Consider the following 22,450-nt stretch of genomic DNA (forward strand, 5'->3'; position numbering starts at 1 on the left):
TTTTATACACACTTTAGAGATGGTGAGTTTGAAGCCTAAAACATCTGTCATTTTTTAAATCACACACGGTAATGGTGAAGCCAGGATTTTAGCCCAAATGGTTATACAATAATCCCTCACTTCTAGCCATTACACCAGAACTCAACACACCAAGAACCAAAAGTATACCTCATATATTGAGCATCAAGCCTCATACATCACACAAAAAGTCACACTGGAAAAACAATCCCCAAACATGCAGAGCTGCCTTAGATTCATTTTTAAAGACCAGAACCCAGAAAAGAAGGGAAAACACCTGGGCCCGAGTCAGTATCATATTTCTATTTTACTTCTGAAAAAAAAAACCTTAGTCTAAGTCCAAATTACAAAACACTCCAAACGGCTCACTTCATCAGTTGCCTCTGTTCCAGTTAGGTCTCTGGAGGGTGTCAACCAGAGCCATGCTTGGAGGTTTGGCCAAAGTTATCAAGTCTGAGAGCATTAGCATTGGTGCCCAAGGACACAGTGACAAATTAGTTTGAGAAGGCTGCACCGTTAATAAAGTAATTCGAATTGGCATGTCCCAATCAACATTAAGATGCTGTGTGTTGACTTGCCACATCTACGGCTAAAAAGACAGAATTCTAGCCCCTGGCCAGGAAGTGCAGTAAGATAGAGCATTGCCCCAATAAGCCAAGGTTGCGCATTCTATCTCTGATCAGGACGCATACAAGAATCAACCAATGAATGCATAAATAAACAGAATGACACATCTATGTCTCTCTCTCTCTCTCTCTCAAATCAATCAATAAAAATAAATAAATAAAATAAAAACACAGAATTCTCCAAGGAAAACATTTATTCTAATCATAATGAACCTCTCCTGCATCAAATCAATGATCAGGAGCCTCCAGTGCAAGGAACATTATGTCAGGAGACATAAACTCTAACTGTGGCATAGTCCCCCACTTTGTGACATTTTCTCCCTCTGGTTGGGAAGATGGCCAATAAGCTGCAGAAGGGATTAACAGTGACAGAGGATGTAAATTCTGAACAATGACCACAACAAGAAGCTAGGTAGTTTGATTCACAGTCAAATCAATGACATGGTCAATTCATGTAAGAATTCAGGAAAACAAAAAAATGTGTGTTTTTGGTGGAAAGGAAGGATCTACGAAAGTCGTAACATCTGAGCTAGATGTGGAAAGATGGGTGGGATTTGGAAAGACAGGAAAGGGGCTGCCAGGAAAGGGCTGGAGGCACCACAGGGCACATGCAGGACACTCCGAGCCTGTCAGTCTGGCTGCACTGAGGAGCTGGGCACATGGAGGATTTATGTGAAAAGGTGTGCGGAGTAGAGACTGGAGCAAACCTTGGACGCCAAGCTAAAGAATTTGGACTTGGTCTTCCAAGTAAGGGGGCTACTTAAGGTTTTTGAGGAGAGAGGACCAGACAGCTCAACGCAGCTTCTGAGTGTGGTGCTCCCCAGGCAGCGGTTTAGAGGAGAAGAGATTCCAGCAGACGGGGCAGGGCGGCAGTCTACGGCCGTGGTGCAGGCGTGGGGTGGGGGGGGAGGTGAGGGTCGCAGACTCACCTGTGAGTGAGGAGCGGAGCGCATGTTGACCCAGATGCTTTGTGCTGCCTGTCCCATTGGCTTCCAACAGCCCCCAGAGCGTAGGGCTTGGTCATCCCGTGTCACAGACATGGAAAGCTCAGGGACGTTACCCATCATACGGCCAGTAAATGGCAGAGTGATAGATACATGCATAGGATAAATGCACAGAGTTGGTAACTGGATGAAGAGGGTGTGAAAGGCAGGACAAAGTCAACCGTGCCTACTTATGGCCATAAGGTTTCAAGCAGAAAAGGTTTGAGATCTTGCCTAAGAAAAATATGAGCCAATAAGAACACACAGGAAATGCAGACCCCCTTTTCTAGGCTAGCATTTTTTTCTGTAAGAGGATGGGGTGTGCCCCCAGCAGAGCTACGGGAAGGATTGCATTCTGCTAGTTCCCACCCAGGCCTGAGCTGAACCCCCTACTTGGCATAAGCATTGGAGACGTGGTCTTGTGGCACCTGGGGTCAGGTCCACATAGTTATTATATTGACAAGAATCAACAACATCATCCGGAAAGTAGAGTTTGGGAGCTCGGACGCTGAAGGCCTGAATATGAATCCAATGCTCACTTACCTCTCACAAACTGGGTCACCTTGAGAAAATAGAAAATGGGTCATGTGATCTAATTACCCCACTTCCTTAATCTGCGACAAGGCTCAATGTTCTCTCAGCTCGGGAACAATGGTAGCTTAAATGAAATAGTATCCCCAGTTCAAGTAAAAAACGGTTCCACTACTTACTTCAAGACAAATGGACACTCTGGGAAGGACGTGACCACCTTTCTTAAATAGGGCTGCCAAGGAAATATGCACTTTGTATATTAAATTGTCACACAGTCCATAAATCAAAAAAAAAAAAAGCACTAATTTTATCCTCACTGAAGAATCCACATACCAACAATTATTTCATCTTCCACTAGAAAAATAACTTGACTTGTGAGTCAAAGATCAAACTGTTCCCATCACTGATGAGTCCAGACACAACCGATTGGCCCTCTACGGTGAACTTGGTTCATAAGCATAAATATGCTTGACTTGAACAGGTCCTCGGGTGCTTTTAGTTTTCTTCCACTGTCTTCTAGAGGAAGAAGAACAAAGCCCAGACTGAACCTGTCTTCTAAGATCTCTCTTGAGAAAGTCCAAACAAGGACAAGAAAGTGCATACCCTTCCAGGGGCATGCTTGAAATCTGTGTCCAGCCTCTGCAAATGCACCCAACGTGAGGGCCCTGACAGCCCCACGGAGCACAACATGCCTCAGATGGTCACTCGTCTGTGAAATGAGATTCACCAAGGACAGGCGGTGAGGAGCAACAGAACTCTTCCCAACACGCTCAGGGAGAGCCAAGAACCCGGACACGAAAGCCCTCTGTACGTCTTGCCTCCTCTGCCCCTGGAAGGCCATGTGCCTCCTACCCTCAGCCCAAGCATGTGTTCCTAGCCAGTCATTTCTACATAGGAGGCAACTCCTCATAAACATAAATCCAGATAACAGATGGTTGAACAAAAGCGAGCAAATACAGCTTCATGTGCGTGGTAAGGGATATCTCCGGGAATCCCACAGCCCTACAAATGTGCAGAGGTAAGCGCTCTCCTTCCCCCTCTCGACGCTGAAATGGGTTTCTGAACACGCCCTGCACCAATCTGTCAGGTCGGGACATCCATGATGGTGACATCTCCTGTCCTTTCTCCCACCCAGGCGACCAGCCGAGGGAGGCCTGGGGGCTAAGCACATCCAGGAGCAGGGTGGGTCTGAGCTCCTTGTTGGCCGGCCCCAGCCACCGCGCTCAGATTTCAGCCCCAGAGGCAGACTGGTTGGTTGGGTTGGAATCGCATTTCCCTTTCTGAAGGGGTTCTAGAAATTTCTAGAGAAAAAGGGAAAGTAGTGCGGAGTTCAGCCAAGTGCAATCCAGGTGTCTCAAAAGAAAAGGAGAGTTTTATAAAACCCTCAAAAAAAAAAAATAAAGTAAATGGCTTGATAAGTCCCAGGATTAAAACAACCCAGATCTCCACCCCTCAGCCAGAGCTAGAATTCAGTCCCGCACAAGGAGCTATCTTTGCTGAGCACTCCCTCTGACTCTCTCTGGCGTATACAGGGGTGCTGAGGGAAGGGGGGGGGTGAGGGAGGGTGACACAAATGGCCTCTCCCTCAAGAACCTTCATCTCTTTGGAGAAGTTATCACATAGAGGAATAATGGTGATAGATCCAAGGCCACACGGAATTAGCACATAAAACAGAAAAGCCGACTTGTGAGGGGGAAGGGGGAAAACTCAGTTTTAGCTGGAGAAAGGTCTTTGACAGAGACATGGTCCCTACACTTGGCTGGAAGGGACAGAAGCAGGGAAGGACAGCCCCAGACAATGACATCAAACACACACAAAGGCACATTCTCAGGAAAACGCCAGGTGCGCGCAGGGGGTTGCTGGAGTGGGCGGGGTCAGATGTGGGTAAAAATGAGCCGTTCTCAAAAGACATTCACGGAGGGCCAGGGGGCGTGGAGCCTCGATGGCCACACCCAGGAGTGTGAGGCATGTCGCAGGAGTGACAGTCACTAAGTGCCTCTGAGCACAGGAGACAGGTGCACGGTCCCCTGCTGGCCCCGGCACCTCCACGCCAGGACCAGAGCAGGCCTGCCTGGACGAATTTGCCCTCGGCAAGACTGTCAGGGGCTCCAAGTTCATGTTGCTGGCTAGAGCCAGTCTCGCGATTCCCTGTCCTGACCGTCCCAAGAGGGGTCCCCCATCCAGCAGCCCTGCGGACCTGTCACTCCGTTCCTCGGCGGCTTCGCCTGTATTTTAATCAGACCTATTTTTCCATTTCTTCCTTTTCTTAGAAGTTATTTTTTTAAAAATTCCATGTGCTTCTAAAACTTTTTCTTAAGCCCAGGTCAATAGCCATCGCTCTTCTCCCCTGAGGAGGACCAGGAGAAACGGCCGAGCTGCACATTTATATGATGTTCAGGGGATCACTCAAAGTTTAAATGCAGAAGAAAACAGTATTATATTGGACTCAAAGGAACACACCCTGGGGATCACGCGACACAGACTAGAAGACGGAGAGGTAATGCATCCGTTCCTCTGTAGAATCCTGAGTTTCAAACGTATGTTACGGGAAACATTCAGGGTAAGGAGCGAAATGCCCAGTCCCCTGAGCACCCGAGGCTGGATTTTCAGCATCTGGACATCAGCTGAATAGAAGGGCGTGGTTCACTCTCTCTGCATCCGTGTTTGTTCTACTCCACATCCAATCCCTGTTCCTACATGTGCCCCTTGTGTCTCGGGGACGCTTCTCCTCTTCCTCACAGTGACAGCCACGGCCTTTCCCACAGTCTGGAAAGCCCTGTTTCTGTGCCTCATCTTCCTCCCTCTTGAGCTTCTGTTATTTCTCACGCTCTCCAAGTTCTTCGCACTCTGCAGGGGCTGGGTGTCAGAGAGCAGGAAGAAATGGGGCGGGCGGGGGCGCCACTGACAGCTGGTGGCCCAACATCTGAGAAGACCCTTTTATGGACCAGGGAGGAAGCAACCACAGATGACCTTACAACTCACCAATAGGAACTGCTTTACTAATGAGTAGGCAACTGCCTTGCCCTATTTCAACCAAAACAAAAACAAAAATAACAAAAGCCCCAAACCTCACTTCAAAAAATCCTAAGAGACCTTCCGCCCTGGCTGGTGTGCCTCGGTGGACTGAGTGGTACCTGCAAACCAATAGGTCGCTGGTTCTAATCCGGGTCAGGGCACATGCCAGGTTGCAGGCCGGGTCCCCAGTTGGGGGCACACAAGAGGCAATTGATTGATGTTTCTCTCCCTCTCTTTCTCCCTCCCTTCCTATCTCTCTAAAAGTAAATAAATCTTTTTTAAAATTCTAAGAGATCTTCCATCTGATTAACAAATGAAGATCAGTGCCAGTGACCAAAAGGAGACCCACCTGTGAACAGGTAGGAGTGCTTTCTGCACGGGTGTGCTGCTGTGCCTTCTGCCCCTGTGAGCACACACATTTGTCACACACAAGAGTCCAATTACAATTGTCCCACTGCACAGTTACTGGGACTCTTTTTCTTAGTCTAGAAAAAAATAACCATGGTTCTATTAAAATAGAGATCATTAAAAGCTTCTCTGTGCTATCAAGGCTGAAACGGAAGCATCTGGACGGTTATCCCACAGCACAACACAGAGCAGGCCGGAGTGGAAACACAGCGGCACGCCAGCACGGCTCAAACCTGCTGTGGCCACACGTCACGGGAGCCTCACCCAACGGCACACTGTGGTTGGCCCCCGAGGGGCTGCGTTTTTAACAAGTTCCTAGGGCTGCTGGTGCAAGGTTGGTGCTTTGAACAGCAAGAGTCTGGATTCCATGCTGGTGCCGTGATGGGTGTTAATTCTAGAAAGCACCCTGTGGGGCCTGGGCGTGCCCGAGCGTGAGCACCCACATGTATAGCGAGTGTGTCTGCCTCGTCCCAGATGTATTCTGCAAAGGGACACAATCCTGATGCCAGCGTACCGTAGCCAGTAAAATAAACCACCGCCCCAGGTACAACAGCCTCTGTAGTGTGGGGACCCTGGAGGGTGAAGAGGAAACTCACAAGCTCCATGAGCGGAGTTTGTCTTTAGGAGGAGTATGCTTTGGTCCCCAGCAGGAATGAATCACTGGTAAATGAGTGTGTAACAGACAGTATCATGTGCAGAGGGAAAAGAAAGGAAGGACACAGAGCTCCCCAGGACAGGTGCAGAGGAAGCTGGGGAGATGGCTGTGTTAGTATTGCAGAGGTGTAAGAACGTGGCATGACACCCCCCGGCTGGACTCCTCTCCCCCGGCCCCTTAGCCCGGGTCACTGCTATCCACCCTTTGACCTCAACTCAAATATGACTGCCTGGGGGAAGGGGCAGGGTCTTTCTCGGACTCATCTGCCTCCCCCTTTCTCTGCGGGTACCCCAATGGGTCCAACTCCCCTGTGACACAATCTTTTTATACACCGGAGCTGCCCTTCACGCACACAGGTATCACAGCACGTTTACTTGTGAGGATGTGGTTCCCTGTCTTCTTCATTCGTGCGATGATCAACTCCACGAAGACAGGAACCCTGTGTCTGTCACTCAGCACTGGGATCCTGACACACGGCGCGGTGCCTGACACTTAGCAGGAAGGAAGGAAGGAAGAGGGAGATTTCTTTACCCCCCAGCCACTGGTCCTCTGCAGAGGGTGTCTTTGTAGGCACGGGTGTGCATGCATTTTTCAGGGAGGCTTAGCTTTGGTTGGAATCTCAGACAGGGTTGCCGCCACCCCAAAGATAAGAATCACTGAGGAAATCAGTCTCTTTCTTTAGAAATTGCTTCTAAACACTCTTTAAAAGCAAAAAATAAGATGAAACAGGAGGAAAGACATTGCAGGTCCACAGGACCGAATCAAGCGTGAGCTCAGCAGGGCCAGGCATTCGTGCGTCTTAGCTCTAGAATTAATACTGCAAACGGGAAAAAAACCTTTCAGTAGAAAGTGCCCACCATTTTGAAATTCACACATTTCTCTTTAAAAGGCTGGTAGGATGAAATTGGTTTTTTAAAAATTCAGCCAACCTAGCCTACCGCATAATACTTCCAAAGTCGGAACAATTTTGCTTCAAAGAACATCGTTTAAAAGAAAAAAAGAATCTTTCAAAATGAAAATAAATGGTAGGACAGTTGACCCTTGAAATATGCCGGGGTCAGGGGCACCAACACCCACACAGTCAAAAATCCATACGTAACGTCAGTCAGTTCTTCACGTCCGTGGATTCCCAACCTTGGAGGGAAAATACTGCTTTGATCAGCAGTCACTTGAATCCACTGATAAGAAACCATGGATACAGGGGCCTGACTGTATTTATTGAAAACGATCTGTGTATAAGTGGCCTGTGTAGTTCAAACACATATTATTCAAGGGTCAACTATATATGAAACATTTTCAAAATCTGGGTGTTTTAGCTCCTTTTAGAAAACAAAAAATATGTCGGGTCAGAGGTGGGTTACTAAGGGGAGCCACTGCGGGACAGTGGTGGTAACGGTAAAAAAAAAATGCAAGCTCTGGGTCCAACGGGTTTCAAATCCCGGCTCTGCCCCTTCCTTGCCCGGTGACCCTGAGTGATAATATTCTTAACTCATGGAGACCTCGGCTCCTCATCCACACAAATGAAACAATACACACACAGGTAAAGCCTGGAGCCGCCCCCTGTAAGCTCTTACTCCTTCTCTATTATTCAGGCTGTAATGTATTATTAGGCTTCCCCGAGTCTTAGGTGCAGAATGCCTGTCAATCAGTCAATGCTGCCTAACATGCTTGTCATTACTTCCTGTTACCAGAGCCAATGACTCGTCGTCTGCCCTCAGACAGCCCTCTGTTTTCAGTCAACTCTGGAATCGGAATCTTTTAAAAATTTTACCTCTTACGTACTAAATACCCACCTTGGCCTTCCTGCGATCCCTGTTTGCTTTTTCAGGTCAATAAATCCTAATTGTGGCCATGGAGCCAGGGGTCAGTATCTGCTTAATATCTCTCTTCCCTGGCTTTGATGGCCAAGACAAAATGAAGACTCCAATTTCCTGGTTTCCTTTGCATATGGAAAAGCTTTCAGAGGTTCTGAAAGGTCTTCTGGCCCATATTCCCTGAGCAGCTCCAATGCATCCTACCTCACACATGGGCCATTGGTTTGGGATACAATGAAGTCACCAGCTCTCCCACTCTCCTTTTTGAACCTCCACACTCTAGGTAAGATAGTAAATAAAGATCACAGAGCACGGCTCTTTCATGTTAAAAGAATTATTAATTCCAGTATCATCACCAGATTTCCCCGTTTCCTTGCAAACCATTTAATTCTCGACTCTCTGTGTTCTTTGACCAGGCTCTTCAAAAGCTGAAGCCGGTGGGAAGGAAGCAGATTTTTAGATGCATCCTGTCCGCCGTTCTGGGCGCTCTGCGGTGGCCCCTGGCTGCGGTCCTTGTCACCCTGTGTGCATGGTGAGGAGAGGATCTGGGCAGCTGTGCCTCCGGACAGGAACCCCAGGTTCCGTTCGGTCCGGCAACAAAGCTGTATTGTAGTCAATGCTCTCTCCTCCCAGACTTGCTGGGCCTGGTCACTCACCTAAAAGTGACCAGGTGGCTCTCTGTCAAAAGCGTTTCCATGACCAGGAGAACTTTGACTCTGGGTTCTAATTCTGACTCACAATGGACCCAGTCAAACATGCACCACACTTCTGCTGGTCCTGGCCTCACAAGGAAGCCACAAGACCAGGATCCTCTTGCTTACAAAAAAAAAAAAGAAGAAGAAGACTTCAAACTACACCCCAAGAAAATGCCAGTGGGCACCAGTTACCACGTTGGTCTAGTTGGGTGGACCCATAGCTCCTGACCCCTTTACCCAGGGACCCACTCTGCATTCTTCTCTCTAACATTTGGAGGTTGACTGTACAGGATTAAAAAAAAAACAAACATAAGCCCTGCCAGCCAAAAAAAGGCCTCTGAGTAGACAAAGTCTCAGCAAGTTGAGTTCGTGGGGGACCACAAGCACCTGGAAGCAGTTCTTGGCATTCCTTCGCCAGGTGCAGGGGTGCTCCAGGTGTGGATCCTGACCCCCAGCATCTCCTGGGAACTTGTCAGAAAGGCACCCTTCAGGCCCCACCATCGGGCCACTGAACAGCCCTCTAAATAATTCCGATTCCTGCTAAAGTTTGCGAAGCATGACCTCGCACGTAGACGAGCTAACAGGGGCCTCGAACGGAGACACCAATGAATGATGAGTGAAGGAAAAGTCTTCAGCTTTACTGAAGCTGAAGCAGCTCCCAGTTAATGGTTGAAAGACACTGAAGTGTCCCCCTTCCTGGCTGATGGGAGCTGAGGCATGAACTGCAATGATCTGGGTGTGGCCTGGGCCTCCTGACTCACTGGCCTCACCCCTCGTAGGTTCTGACACCACTCCATAGAACATTCTCCCATCAGCTGCCTGCGCCAGGCTCTCGCTGGCCTCCATAGCCTTGAACGTGCCACCTTTGCCGGCTGGAATCTTTCTCCCTTTTCTCTTCCCCGACACCCTACTCCTCTTCTTGTGCTGTGACACTCTACATCTGGTTTTGGTTTCAGCTTAAAAAGTCATCTCTTCCAGGAAGCCATCCTGCCTGGCACGTTCCCATAGCATCCTGCACATCTTTACAGCGTCTGTCAAAAATGCGTCCCTCCCTGTCTGGGCCTGTCTGTCTCTGTCACTCAAGCTCTGTGAGCCAGAGAATCCATTTATCTCAGTCACAGCCAAGTCTCCAGCACCTTCAACAGTTTAATCTGTCAGTCAGTTGTGACTATAAAATAAGTTGTTTTTTAATAATAGGTAATATATACCTATTTTATTATTGATTGATTTCATTGACTCCTAGACATGGGCAATTGACCTTTAGCCTAGAAGGGAGGCCTGTGGATATAAAATAATAATAATATTTCAGCATTTCTTTCTTATCAAAGCACTTCCCCCAAGTCTTTTTGTTTTTTGTTTTTTAAACATATACACACTCCTAAAGATTCAGTGCCCGGGTGAACCCCGGCCCCTCTGAAGCCAGTGTGTGGAAGCATCCTGCTCCTTTTGCTCACCAGGGCAGAAGAAGAATGAGACGGAATATTAGATTTCCGTGTAAACAGAGAACAAGGCGCAGGATGATCCGAGAACACAAAAGCCTCCCTCTGCTTTTGCGTTTGCACACTCTCCAACAATTTTAATTTTTGCCAGCTTGATTGGAAACAGTCAGAGAGTCTTGGATGGCTATCCAACTGGCAAAGCCCTGAGCTCCAGACCGGAGCCCCATCGCTGTTCCCAGAGCAGCGCAGGCCGGGGGGGTGCCTGGGAGAAGCCCATGGTGCTCCCGGGACACCAGCAATTGCACAAGAGGCTTCGTTCTGCTGAGTCACAGTGCTATCCTCACGACACGCCAAGGTTCTAATCAACCCATCTGCCCACACGGGCCATCTCTGTTTCCTCACCACTGGGGAGTTCTGGGGCCCAAACGCATAGCCCAGGTTTCTAAAAGATAATCTGAAACCACAGGGTTCAGGCCTGTCCTCATGGGTGTCATTGGGCCTCATGGTGACATGGCCAGGAGAAGTAGACTCCTTGGCCATCCCATCTGGGCTTCACAAGAGAGAAACCTCAGGTAACAGCAGTAGCAGCACGTTGGTGATGATACTACCTCCACTTCACCATGAAAACAACGCACAGGCAGAGGTATCATATCGTTTCCCATGGCCAGTGTCACTCGGTCCCCAACTGGTTTCAGAAATAACTGAAATCAGCTTTAAAAACATAGAGAATGAAATAAAACAGTAAATGAGGAAAACAGAAAAGATAAAAATGAAGCCAAGATTGAGATTAGTTTTAAAAATAAAAGCCGTATCTTAAAGTCCTGTAACTTGGTAGAAATGGGTCACAGACTTGCTCTGAGCTGCCTGGTACCACCGGCAAGAGGGGAAAAAATAGAGTCTGTTTTAAAGTATGTTCCTCACGGGACAGAACCTTGGGACACTTGGTCCGCTTACAGCGCTAACTAACATTATTCTCTAGCTAAACTAACAACAAACGAGAATAAGGCTGGGCAAGGGGAAGCTACAGGAAGAAGACAAACTCCTAAAAAGACCTAAATCTGAAGGAATTAAGAAAACAACAACAGCAACATCTCATGAACACAGACAACAGTATGGCAATTATCAGAGGGAAAGGGAGAGGGAATGGGGGGAAGTTAAAGAGGAGAAAAGCGGGGAGAAGTGATGATGGAAGGAGACTTGACTTGAGGGGGTGGTGACCACACAGTACAATGCGGTGATCCCTCACTTATCGTAGGTATTACGTTCTAGACCCCCTCCCCCCCCGCGATAGATGAAAATTCACGAAGTAGGAACCTTACATTTATTTTAGTATTTACTGTCCAGGGCCACAAAATCCCACAATAGGGCGAAAAATCCGTGATAAATAATTAAATATAATATTTTTAAAAATCCTGCGATAACAGTGAGGCCGCGATAAGTGAACTGTGATATAGAGAGGGACTGCTGTATACAGATGAGGTATTATAGAGTTGTACCCCTGAAACCTATATGATTTTATTAACCTATCTTATCCCAATAAAGGCAATAAAAACAAAAAAATAAATGAAATGAAATAAAAAGATTTAAATCGTAAACAGGGCTGCAAAGTGCCTCCCCTTTCAAGCATTCCCTACAGCTGAGGCACCTTACTCAGCTGGTACTTCCGTCATAACCCTGAATCCTCACGTAAAAGGTAACTGATTCTCAGACAGTATTAATGAAGGCAAAGAATGTTACCACAAAAAGCCGAAGTTTAGCACACATGACTTCCTTCCTACACTCAGTATTCTTCTAAGAAAAGTATGAAGACACATGAACCCCTTCTCTGCATCTCCACCCTCACTGAGGATCCGCTCAATTGTTTTTTTACATTCAGAGCTAAATACTCAAAGTATTAACTATCCCTTCCTCACCTCCTGCTCCCGTTCAGTCTCACCAACTGGAGAAATGTGCAAAGAGCACTTACGGAAATTTTCATTAGTCCCCAAGTAGTGTTTGTTTCTGTTTGCTTTCTTTTGTTTGAAGAAAAAGCATCAATTTCGGGGCGAGAGGGAAAGAAGTTCTTCCAGATGGGTCTAGAAATGACCATGGAAAATGAAAGGAACACTTCTTCAAGCACTGGCACCAGATGGAATAGGTCAGATGGAAGGCAAACTACATACAAAACAGGTGTCTATTTCAGATCAACGAGATAATATTTTTAACAGTCTTTTTTTCAAATTTAACCACTACAGTTGACATTCAATATTACTTTATATCAGCTTCAGGTGTACAGACGAGTGCTTAGACATTTCTATAATTTATGAAGTGATCTGCTAATAAGTCTAGTGCCCACCTGGCACCAAACGCAGTTATGACAATACCATTGACTGTATTCCCTGTCCTATATTTTACATCGCCAGGACTATTTTGTAACTACCAATTTGCATTTATTAATACCTTCACATTTTTTACTCAGCGCCCCCCTGCCATGTGGCAACAAAATGATATTAATAATAAAACTGCCACCCTGGCTCAGCTGGTTAGCGCTTCATCCCCATAGGCCAAGGTTGCTGGTTCGGTCCCCAGTCGGGGCACATACAAGGATCAAACAATGAATGCATGAATAAGTGGAATGACAAATCGATGTTTCTCTCTTTCTCTCTTTCAATCAATAATTTTTTTTTAAAAATAGTACCACAGACTGAGCATTTGTCCTGCCCCAGGCCTGGCGTTCGTACCCGCACGGAGTACATCCTGCAACCCTCACAACAAGCCTGAGAGCCAGGCGGTGGCTCCTCTCACTGCTCCCTTTAACACAGGGGGCCTCTGGTGTGCCCACAGGTGGGTTAGCCTGCCCCGCAGCACCCAGCTGGGAAGCGGAGGTGCTCCGAAGTCATCTCGACGTCCCAACTCTGCTCAACACCTGGGCCACACTTATTTGGTACCACTCTACCCACCACTGCGTTGGAAAATATTTTTACCTCCTTGACTCGTTTTTTTCCTGTTTCATCGTGCAATATATGTTTTGACCACCAGAAAACATTTATATCTCATGCACCATCTTAGGTGCTGGGTATATAATAATAAACAAAACATATGAGCTTCGAGGAGGCTACAATTTGGTGGTGATAGGGATTTTCAAAAACAGATATTTACAACACACATGTAATGCCTAGAACGATAAGGGAAGTACGGAGCGCTAGGGGACCTCGCAGTAGGGACAGGTCGCCCAGACTTGGTGGAATTACAGTGAACTCTACAGCCAGTTAAAAGCGGTTGGGAAAATAAAGCAAAGTGCTATTTCCCTTTCTGTCAACATTTAAAGGATAATAAAGCCAAAGGTACGCCAACACTGATGTCTATGGACAGCCGTTGTCTGTTGCCACCTAACAAGTTCCGCAGCTTTAACGACGTATTTAGTGGCCCTGGCTGGTTTGGCTCAGTGGATTGAGCGTCGGCCTGCGAGCTAAGTGTCGCTGGTTCGATCTTCCAGTCAGGGCACATCAGAGAAGGAAAACTCTGACTCCAAAAAACCTCCGCTGCCTTGCGGCATACCTCTTCAGGGGAAAGGCTAAGGGAGTAAACCCCGACAGAAAATCCGGAGCCGGAGTCCCTAAGGCGGTTTGACGTTGTAGTCAACACCGGCAACTCCTGCGGCGCACCTGAAGCCAAGCTGTATTGACTCCGTCTTTCCCTTGGACCCTTCAGCTGCGAGGAGAGGGGGGGTCTGCTGCATGGGCAACAGCAGACCCTCCATATCACCCTGCCCAGGCTCTGTAGCTTCAGCTCCACTGGAGAGGACACTCCAGCGTCATCGCAAGATGTCGATTCAACACGGGAGGAGACAGATACCGTGTCACTCCCGAGTCGTACTGCACAGCCATTCTCGGCGGTGCAGATAGACTCTTAAGAAGCTACACCATCGTCTCTCGAGACGGACGGCTGCCAACGAGGAGTGGCTTCACACAACACACACTCTACTGCTGGTTTCAGTGGGCCAAGGGTCCGAGCAGAGCCCCAGAGTGTGGGCTGGGCTGTGATCTCAGCTGAACCTCCACCACGGAGGAATCTGCTTCCACGCTCACGTGGTTATTGGCAGAACACCCATCGCTTCCTGAAAGTGTCCGACACAGCAGCCTCCTTTCTGGCCTGCAAACAGACCACGCTCTTTCTAGAATTAGGTCTTCCCTCTGCCTGCCCGAGGCAGGCCTCGTCATCAGCCACCCCCCCTACACACACACAAAGTGGGCACCTCTCAAAGGCCAGCTCTCCGCGTCAGCACTTCCTGTCCTCTGATTCAAAGTCGGCTGCCCCAAGCCCACCCTCGCCCACCAGGGTACCACTCTTCTCACAGTTGACAGTGACCTTCTTTCTTATTTAGCATTGTCTGCCCACACTAGACTATGGGTTCTCAGAAAGAAGAGCTTTGGTCTCCCTTGTTCAGTCCCAAATTGCCACACTGACGGTGGTACCTATCACGAAGCAAGTGCTCCGGTGACAGCTGTCAAAGGAGTGCATGAAATCGTTTTTAAAATCCCCCTCTGAAGGCTCACGGCAGAAGCGGGGTATTTAAAAACCTGAGCGGCACCGTGGAGGACTCTGGTCAGGCCTGGTGGCTCTAGCCAAGTTCTCTCTACGGGGTCCTGGCAGGCTGGCTTCCCAGGCTCCGTGGGTGGCCTGGCTGAGTCCCCTCACCTCTCAGGGCCCCAATGAGCTGGGAACAGTGAACTGAAATGAGGAAAACACTACCCTCATCAGCATCATTCCCACGGACAGAAAGGGCTTCACGCTCACAAATAATGAAAATATAATGAAGTTGCACCAGACCGCCTCCTGCATACTGAGAAGTAATCAAGTCCCCATGGCAGCCAAGAGAGATGCTACAAAATAATTAGTGTTTTACCTGCTATAATGACACTTGTTCAAATCTGTGTTTCAAAGCCTCCTCTAATTGCATCCAAGAATGTAATTTTCTGAGGGAAACACTGCAGGATTCTGGAAAGTTTATGCTGAAAATAAACCCAGGGCTAAAATTAAAGTAGACCTGAAATTACATTTAACCTTGAGCCAGGCAGTCTGTGTCGTGAAGAATTAACCTTGCCCCCGAGAGAGGCTGGCCCTGGCCTTTGGCTCCGGGGGGCTGATCTGCGTACCCCTGGAAGGTCTTAACAACAGTGTCTTTTTTTTTTTTGCCTGTGGGCTTTGGCCACCAGACACTCTACCCATGTGATTTATCATGAGGACTTCAGGCCACATAACAGTCCTCACATCCAGAGACACTGGAAACTAAAGGCATTAACGTGACCTCCAGGAGGGGCTGGAGCCTAAAGGTCAACCCCACAGGCAGCAGGCGGTAGAATCCCAATAAAACTGCTGGACACCAAGGCCCTGGTGAACGTCCCATACTGGAAATGCCCCAGGCATGTGTCACACGCTGCATCCGAGAGGACTTATCCCCTGTCCGTGACTCCACAGGACAAGCCGCAGAAGCTCCATGTGGGCTCCTCCCTGGGACCCCGCCCTGGGCGCCTCTTCTGGCTTTACTCTGCATGCTTTCTACGTCATGAAGCATCACTAGGAGTGGAACAGCAGTCAGTGAGTTCTGTGTGTGCTTCTAGGAAATCACGGACCCTGAGGGTGACCTTGGGAACACTTCCGCATGGGTGACATCAGCAGTGAGGGAGGACCAGCTCCCTCTGACATTTGAGTTGGTTCCCTGTTCAGTTTACCTAAATTCTCTTCAAAGGGTAACCTATCTGTTTAAAAAAAAAGAAAAGGTGCTATTTTCTTTGTTTTTCTTCTTTTTTAAAAGATGGTGCTCATTTCTTTTTGATATGAGAAAAATTAAACATGAGAGAATTTGGGACTTGGAGAAAAATGATACCCCAAGCAACCTCAGAACTTTCTAAGTATATCCATGTCTTTTTTTATTTCCTGCTTTAGTCCCAAGAAAACCAGACTAACTAGGTGGGGCCCTCCTGAGCTGAAATCCAGGAAGCTAGAAGGTGATCAAGGCCTTCCTCTTGGGTTAATTGGGCGGATCAAACCCAGAAGAATCTACCACATGACTTAGGTGAAGATGAATGAATGAAAAGCTCAGGGGAAACCACAGTAAGGCTTTGGCTACAACCTGGCAGAAGGCTCAGGGCAGTGACAAAGCAGAAGGACTGTGACTGCTCAGTGAGAGGGACACACGTGGCCAGGACTCAGGGTCATCCTGCTGGAGGTCAGGTTTCCTCCACAAGAGGAGGCTAATTTGAGGCCCTAAGATCAACTGCAAGAGACCCATGTAGAAACACCTGTGGAGCAAATACTGCACAAGATGGCAAGGTCAAATAGAAGCTGAGGAAGACACTAGGAACTGGGACATCCATGTGGTTCCTCAGTGAGCTGTGAGAGGCAGAGGCAGTCCCAGCAGTAGACAGTCTAAGCAGTAAGAAGGCATGACAGTGCTCGGAGCACCAAAGGGAGACCAGAAGCCCCGTGAGCTTCGGCCAGTCATTTCTCAGGGGATAACGAGGGAATAGATTCTGAAGAGGGACTTGGAACTGGGGTAGCAAGAGTCCCAAGAGGATCAGAGAGGATGAAGAGGAGACAGAGGCTAGAGAGGGAAATAAGACACGTTTTCTGAGAGCCAACCTTCCACAGTGATGCTGCATGAAACACAAAAGGGTACACAAGACCTTCCCCATTCCCCGGTGAACCTAAAATCCAATCCTGCAGAGGCAGTGATAGTGCAAAATGGTATGCACACTGAATAATAATCAACGCAACCAGCATATTGAGGAAACTAAAGAAATAACTTTTGCAGAGGCCTGGGATGAAACTTGAGCTATGACTTCAGCTTAAATCAACGCAGAAAATGAAGGCCTCTCAGGCAGGAGAATAGCATGGACCCAGAGACATACATGTGCATTACACAGATACCGTCACTGGAGTAGTATCGGGCAGAAGTTTAAAATCAGAGAGAAAGACACATAGAGAGGAAAACGTTTTGAAATTTAAGGCTGGGCATGTAAGGGCTAACATCTAATAGGTGTTACAACTGAGGTATCTACTGCCACCTGGTGACAGCATACCTTAATTATAGATTCAGCAGGACTACCCATCCTGAGAGCTGAGTTTGCCAAAGGAAAAGTGAAAAGGAAGGCCTGTAACATCACACATTAAAATGAACATCTCATTTGATATAAGACCTTAGTCCTAATGGCAATTTGGGATGAGTATTAAAAGACATAAACATAAATGTTCCCAGTATGTTCTTTGAAGGGAAGGCTAGCTTGTTTTTAATTATGGAATAGCAGTTAACTTTATATAATTTTCACACACACACAGTCTGCATTTCTCCTTTTGCTTCATAATAAATGACTAGTTTCCTTTAAAGGAAAACACAAAGTAGGCTATCCATGAGGTCTGTGACCTTCCCCTGGAAAGAGGCCTTTGGCCACCTGGGACGCAGGTATACCAGCACCCTAGTGCTCTTGGAGTTCCCATGTGCTCCTGTGCCACCTGCCACCTCCAGCACCCCCACAGGAAGGACACATCTGTGAATCCCCTGGCATTTCTTCAATTCCTCACGGCTGCAAAACCCCTGCATGGGAAGGAGGCACATGTCCTGCTGGGAATCCCCAGACACTTCCACAAACCCAACAAGGCAGAAGCGCTTTTGCTCCCGTGAATTATGCCCCATTCAGGGGGGTGGGGAGAGGAGGAGGGCCCCGACACGGGTGTGGCCTGCACACGTCTGGGCTTCACGCAGTTCACACTCAGTTTTCAGACATCTCTGAAGTCTGGGCCTGCCCTGACTTAGGAGTCCTGTTTGCTGGCAGGCCATGCTCACGTGCAACTTCTTCATCTAAGACTGGGGTCTGAGTGAGGGAAAAAGCTCACTGCCGGTATTCCATACATCAGCCCGAAAGAGCTGCGGTCTTCTCTTTCTTTGGTACGTCGCACACAGCCCGGCCTATCTCCTCGCCTCTCTCTGTCCCCAAAGCCACCCAGTGCTGGTCCGGTCAGTGTGGCCTGAGTCAGCAGCAGGGAGTGGATCTGACACTGGATGACACCACGTGACGCCAGTACTTCCCAGCCGCCGTGTGACAACATGGCACTGCCCGTTGACCTCAGTCCTTGGAAGAGCAACCTCGTCCCCCAGGTAGTTACTGCCATCCCTTTTCTGTAGGTGAAGGACCTGAAACTCAGCCACCAACCGAGGCCGCGCAGCTCAGCTGCTGCAGAGTTGAGATGAGGCCCAGCGTGGCATCAGCCCTCCGTTGCTTCCTAGAGCCTCCCTAAGGAGACCCCCTGAGGACAAAACCGCCTTTCCATGTTGACCCTGTTTCTTTCCTCTCTTTTGCCACATGAGTGCCTGGAAGGAGAAACTCAGGATCTACCAGACAGTGGCCACCCTCACTTGAAAGCACATGAAGACACATCTCTTAGATGGGGAGAGAGATCCTCAGTAAGGCGGGTGACAGGTGGGATTGTCTGGTTCCACCCTCCTGAGAATTGTCTTCAACACCTTCCTGCCTCTACTAGGATGGAGTGGCTGGCCACAGAAGGGCATTCGGCCACTACACTGCGCTCGGCAGAACAGAGGCTCACCTCCCACCCCACCCGTCTCCCACCTCAATGCACAATAATCCTAAGGGTGTTCTCATAAGCACCCAACCATGATGCACCAGGCCCCACACACAACCTAGCACCCCACACTGTGCTGCTGTTGCACCTTTCAAAGGCAGAAAGCGAGCATCTGCCTGGCGACCTAGCCGTTCTAATTCTCTCTGTTCGTGTCCAAGCTATTTCTCACGACTTCCGCCAACATGCTCATCATATTCCTACTCGCAGGCGAGGGCTCATACCGCACAATGATCATGAAAGGGAAAACAACAGAAATGTGCAAAAATAATGATAATAATAGAGGACTAACCTCTGTAGGCCTGCTCTCCAATTTTTGTTTTCAACACATTCCTTTGAAATGGGATAAAGACCAAGGGTGTGGACCGCTGGGGCCCTGGGAGAAGCAGAGCCTTTCCATTCCGTTTTAGACAGAGAAGGGCCCAGCTGAGCTCTGCAGCTGAGGTAGGGGAGCTTCCCAAAGAGGTCTCACACTGGTCCGTCACTTAGTCAATAGAAGAATGACAGCAGCCCATGACGAGAGAGCAGGCACTGGGCGTGGGCACTATGCATTTAGGTTCTTCATCTCACTGAACCTGAATGAGAAGTCTTCAAGGTGGCTCCTCTTCCTCTCCCCGCTTCCCCGACAAGAGAACTGAGCTTCAATGACTACTCAAGGCTGTAGATCTGGGCTGGATGGTTCGTCCTGGGAGACCACAAAGTTCTTCCTTGCCATGCTTGACTGCTTTCCATCAGGCCTTCAAATGAAGGGCATTAGGTTCCAAGGAAAACCAGGTTTGCCCGTCCAGCTGCTGACCTCACTCCGAAGTCTTACATTAAGATCTTTCCATTGCAGTAGACAAGAGGTGGGGTCAATCAAGCGGGAGGGGCCACAGGGAGGAGAAAGAAGGGGAACCCAGAGGATTCAAATTATAATAGGAAAATGGGTTGAAAGAGCTAAGCGTATATGTTGAAGCCAAATGGTTTGGCAGACGCAGCTACGTTCAGGGATTTGTGATGACAGGGACGGTCCTTTTTCCACCCCACTTTGAGCTGCCTTTATATAACTTTATCTTTTATGTCCAAAGATCAAATAAAAAAGATCACATTTAATGAGAACTAGGGGAAATAAACTGGTGGCAATTAAAGAGTAAAAATAACTTCTCTGTGGGTTCAGACCACAGGCGTGCGCTCATTTTAAGAGGCACAGGCAAATCACTTAAGGCCTTTGAGGCTGTGCTGGGCTCACATTTCTGCCCACCCCGTGGTGGTTAAAGTCATGGACAGCCAGAGTTCTGGACGACATGGAATTGTGCCGTAAGGAGGAGTACAGCCAGGCCAAGCTCATCAACTCACAAACGTTACCTTGTAACGTGGAAGTCAAGCCCAAGTCTCCTTTGTGACCAGTTGCCTTGTGGGGAAGGGGGTTCATCAGAGTTAGAAAAGGTAATGGAATCTCAACTCTTAATGAGTGACTTTCCTTACTTTACCCTTGAGCTCTGATTCCACCCTCCTCTGACCCGACACAAACCCTCGAGTTGCGTCTAAGATCCAAGGAGTCGCCACTTCGCTGCCTTGTTTTCCATGAGCAGCCCTGTTTTCACCTAGACAATGAGGCAGACCTGCACTCCTCCTCAGACTTAGGAGAGCCAAGTTCACTCCAACACCCACAGCAGCCAGAATGATTTGAGATTTTCACCTCTGCCCTACAACACTGGGTTAGACTAGCATTTGGGAAGTACTCATTGATCTCAGAGACAAGCTAACACCTGGTAAAATCCTGGGTGTGACCAGCTTTTTCAATGACTCTGTAGTCACTCAAAATCAGAATCACTTACAGGGCATTGTTCTGAAATCTTCCCTGAACTTTCCTGATTTGGAATATAATGTAGGGCTGACTCAAGACAAGATCACCTGCTAAACAGAAAGACATAGAAGTTCCTACCCTGGGCTTGGGGACCCTTGTTTCATACACCGAGAGATCTGATACACTCCGTTTCAAGATCAAGTCTATCTTTGGTCTGTAACCCAATCCCATCCCCCAGAACACGGCACTTACCGGTAGAAAGTCGCATAGTCCACTGTCGAATGGCAGGTCTGAAACTCCCAGGATTTGAGCTTCTGGCACTCCCGGTGGGCACGGAGCTTCACCTTCACTGTCCCTTGACACAGTTCAGGCACCGGTTTTCTCCGGGGCCTGTTGCAGAACTCATTGGACTCCACTCTCCAGGACTCAGCAAAGTCGTCCACGTCGAACTTGAAGTTTCCATCCCCACCAATTAAGTCATCACGCTTATGTCCATTATAGTTGCCACAGAGACCACAGAGTTTGCCCTTGAGATGGGGGGCAGCCATGACTTCTACAAAACTGTCTCCATCCCAGGATATTTCCAAACCTAGAGGAAAAGAAGAGGAGAAGGGGTTTAAGCACTCTTGAATCCACCAAGAATTCCCAAGTGTATACATCCTTCAAGGGGACAGGACTATCTTCTAACAGGGAACACTAAGGGTCAGTCCAAATTCTTGGTTACCTTTTACTCTTGCCATATTAGATGTTGTGTGAAATTACATGAATAACTTACTTGTTAGGACACGGAATATTTAAACCGTATAAAGCTTGCCCTAATCATGATATCTTATGTATCCTGGTTTGACTTGTAAACAAACACTCATTGACCATGTTATTCCAGGGTATATATTTTTGCCCTTTTAGAGAGTAACGGTATTGGTCCAAAGCATGATTTCAGTTGCCCAATGACTGATCCCTCTACTGTGAAAAACACAGTAAGATGACAAAGATGACAGGTTTCAGTGTAATTTGTTCTTTATCCGAAAATCCCCCATATGATTACACCAAATATCAAATGAAAAATTTTGAAGTGTTTGCGGCAGTGACTGCATCAATAAATATACAGCTTCTGAATGCACCCTCCTCAAAGAACAACACTCCTACGAAAGATAAAGGCTTCAGTGTTGCAGGCATTGGAGACCACCAGGCCGTGGGTAAGAGCCCCCTGTGCTGCATAGAACCAGCAGAACAGAACAGTCTTGTTTACCATGGAAACAGTCTCCACCCCAGGCAGTAGAGAACAGAAAGCCCACCTGACCATGGAACACACTGAATGGTTTTTCTGAGAAGGCTGGTATTCTTCCAGCATTTGTATTTCCAAGAGCCATGGCAGCCAATGACCCCACTGAAGGGGGACTTTCTGCATCACATACAGCATCCAGATTATACTGTCAGAGGTGGGGCCACTAAAGGCTACCCTGTCACACACACAGATCAGTCTGATTTGGACACCAAGAAGAAACATCCCTGTACCCTTCCTGACCTTGTGTGTGAAGACACTTGTCCATAAGAGAAAGTCCTCAACAAAAAGCCTTTTGAGGTTCAATTGAAAAATAAATGTCAAGCTCTTCTGGTCAGAGTTTTTTTTTGTCCCAAATATGTGCTAGAAGTGCTTCTTATTGTTTCCCCCTAGTACTGTGACAGCGCCTGAGTCCCCAGGGAATGGGTGCACAGAACCACCTGAGGCACAAACACTCAGGGCCATCTACAATAGACCAATGTGCATTCCTGCCCTAGGACTCCTCCTTATTCTCTGTCACTGTCTCCTAAGAGTGACAGCCCACACACACATAAAGAAGCTCTTTTTCATAGAAAAAGAAGT

General features: G+C 48.0%; 1 protein-coding gene across 2 annotated transcripts in view; it reads right to left on the reverse strand.

The window, feature by feature from the left end:
* BMPER (BMP binding endothelial regulator) overlaps nucleotides 1–22,450 on the reverse strand; it is a 221,828-nt gene that overhangs the window by 49,855 nt on the left and 149,523 nt on the right. For both annotated transcript variants that reach the window (XM_090287786.1, XM_090287785.1), the window contains exon 13: nucleotides 20,839–21,175. In XM_090287786.1, the coding sequence (XP_090143912.1) occupies nucleotides 20,839–21,175 (337 nt within the window). The remainder of the gene's footprint in view (nucleotides 1–20,838; nucleotides 21,176–22,450) is intronic.

Source organism: Furipterus horrens, unplaced genomic scaffold (genome assembly GCF_987537825.1).
Source record: "Furipterus horrens unplaced genomic scaffold, mFurHor1.1.pri manual_scaffold_9, whole genome shotgun sequence".
Lineage (NCBI taxonomy): Eukaryota > Metazoa > Chordata > Mammalia > Chiroptera > Furipteridae > Furipterus > Furipterus horrens.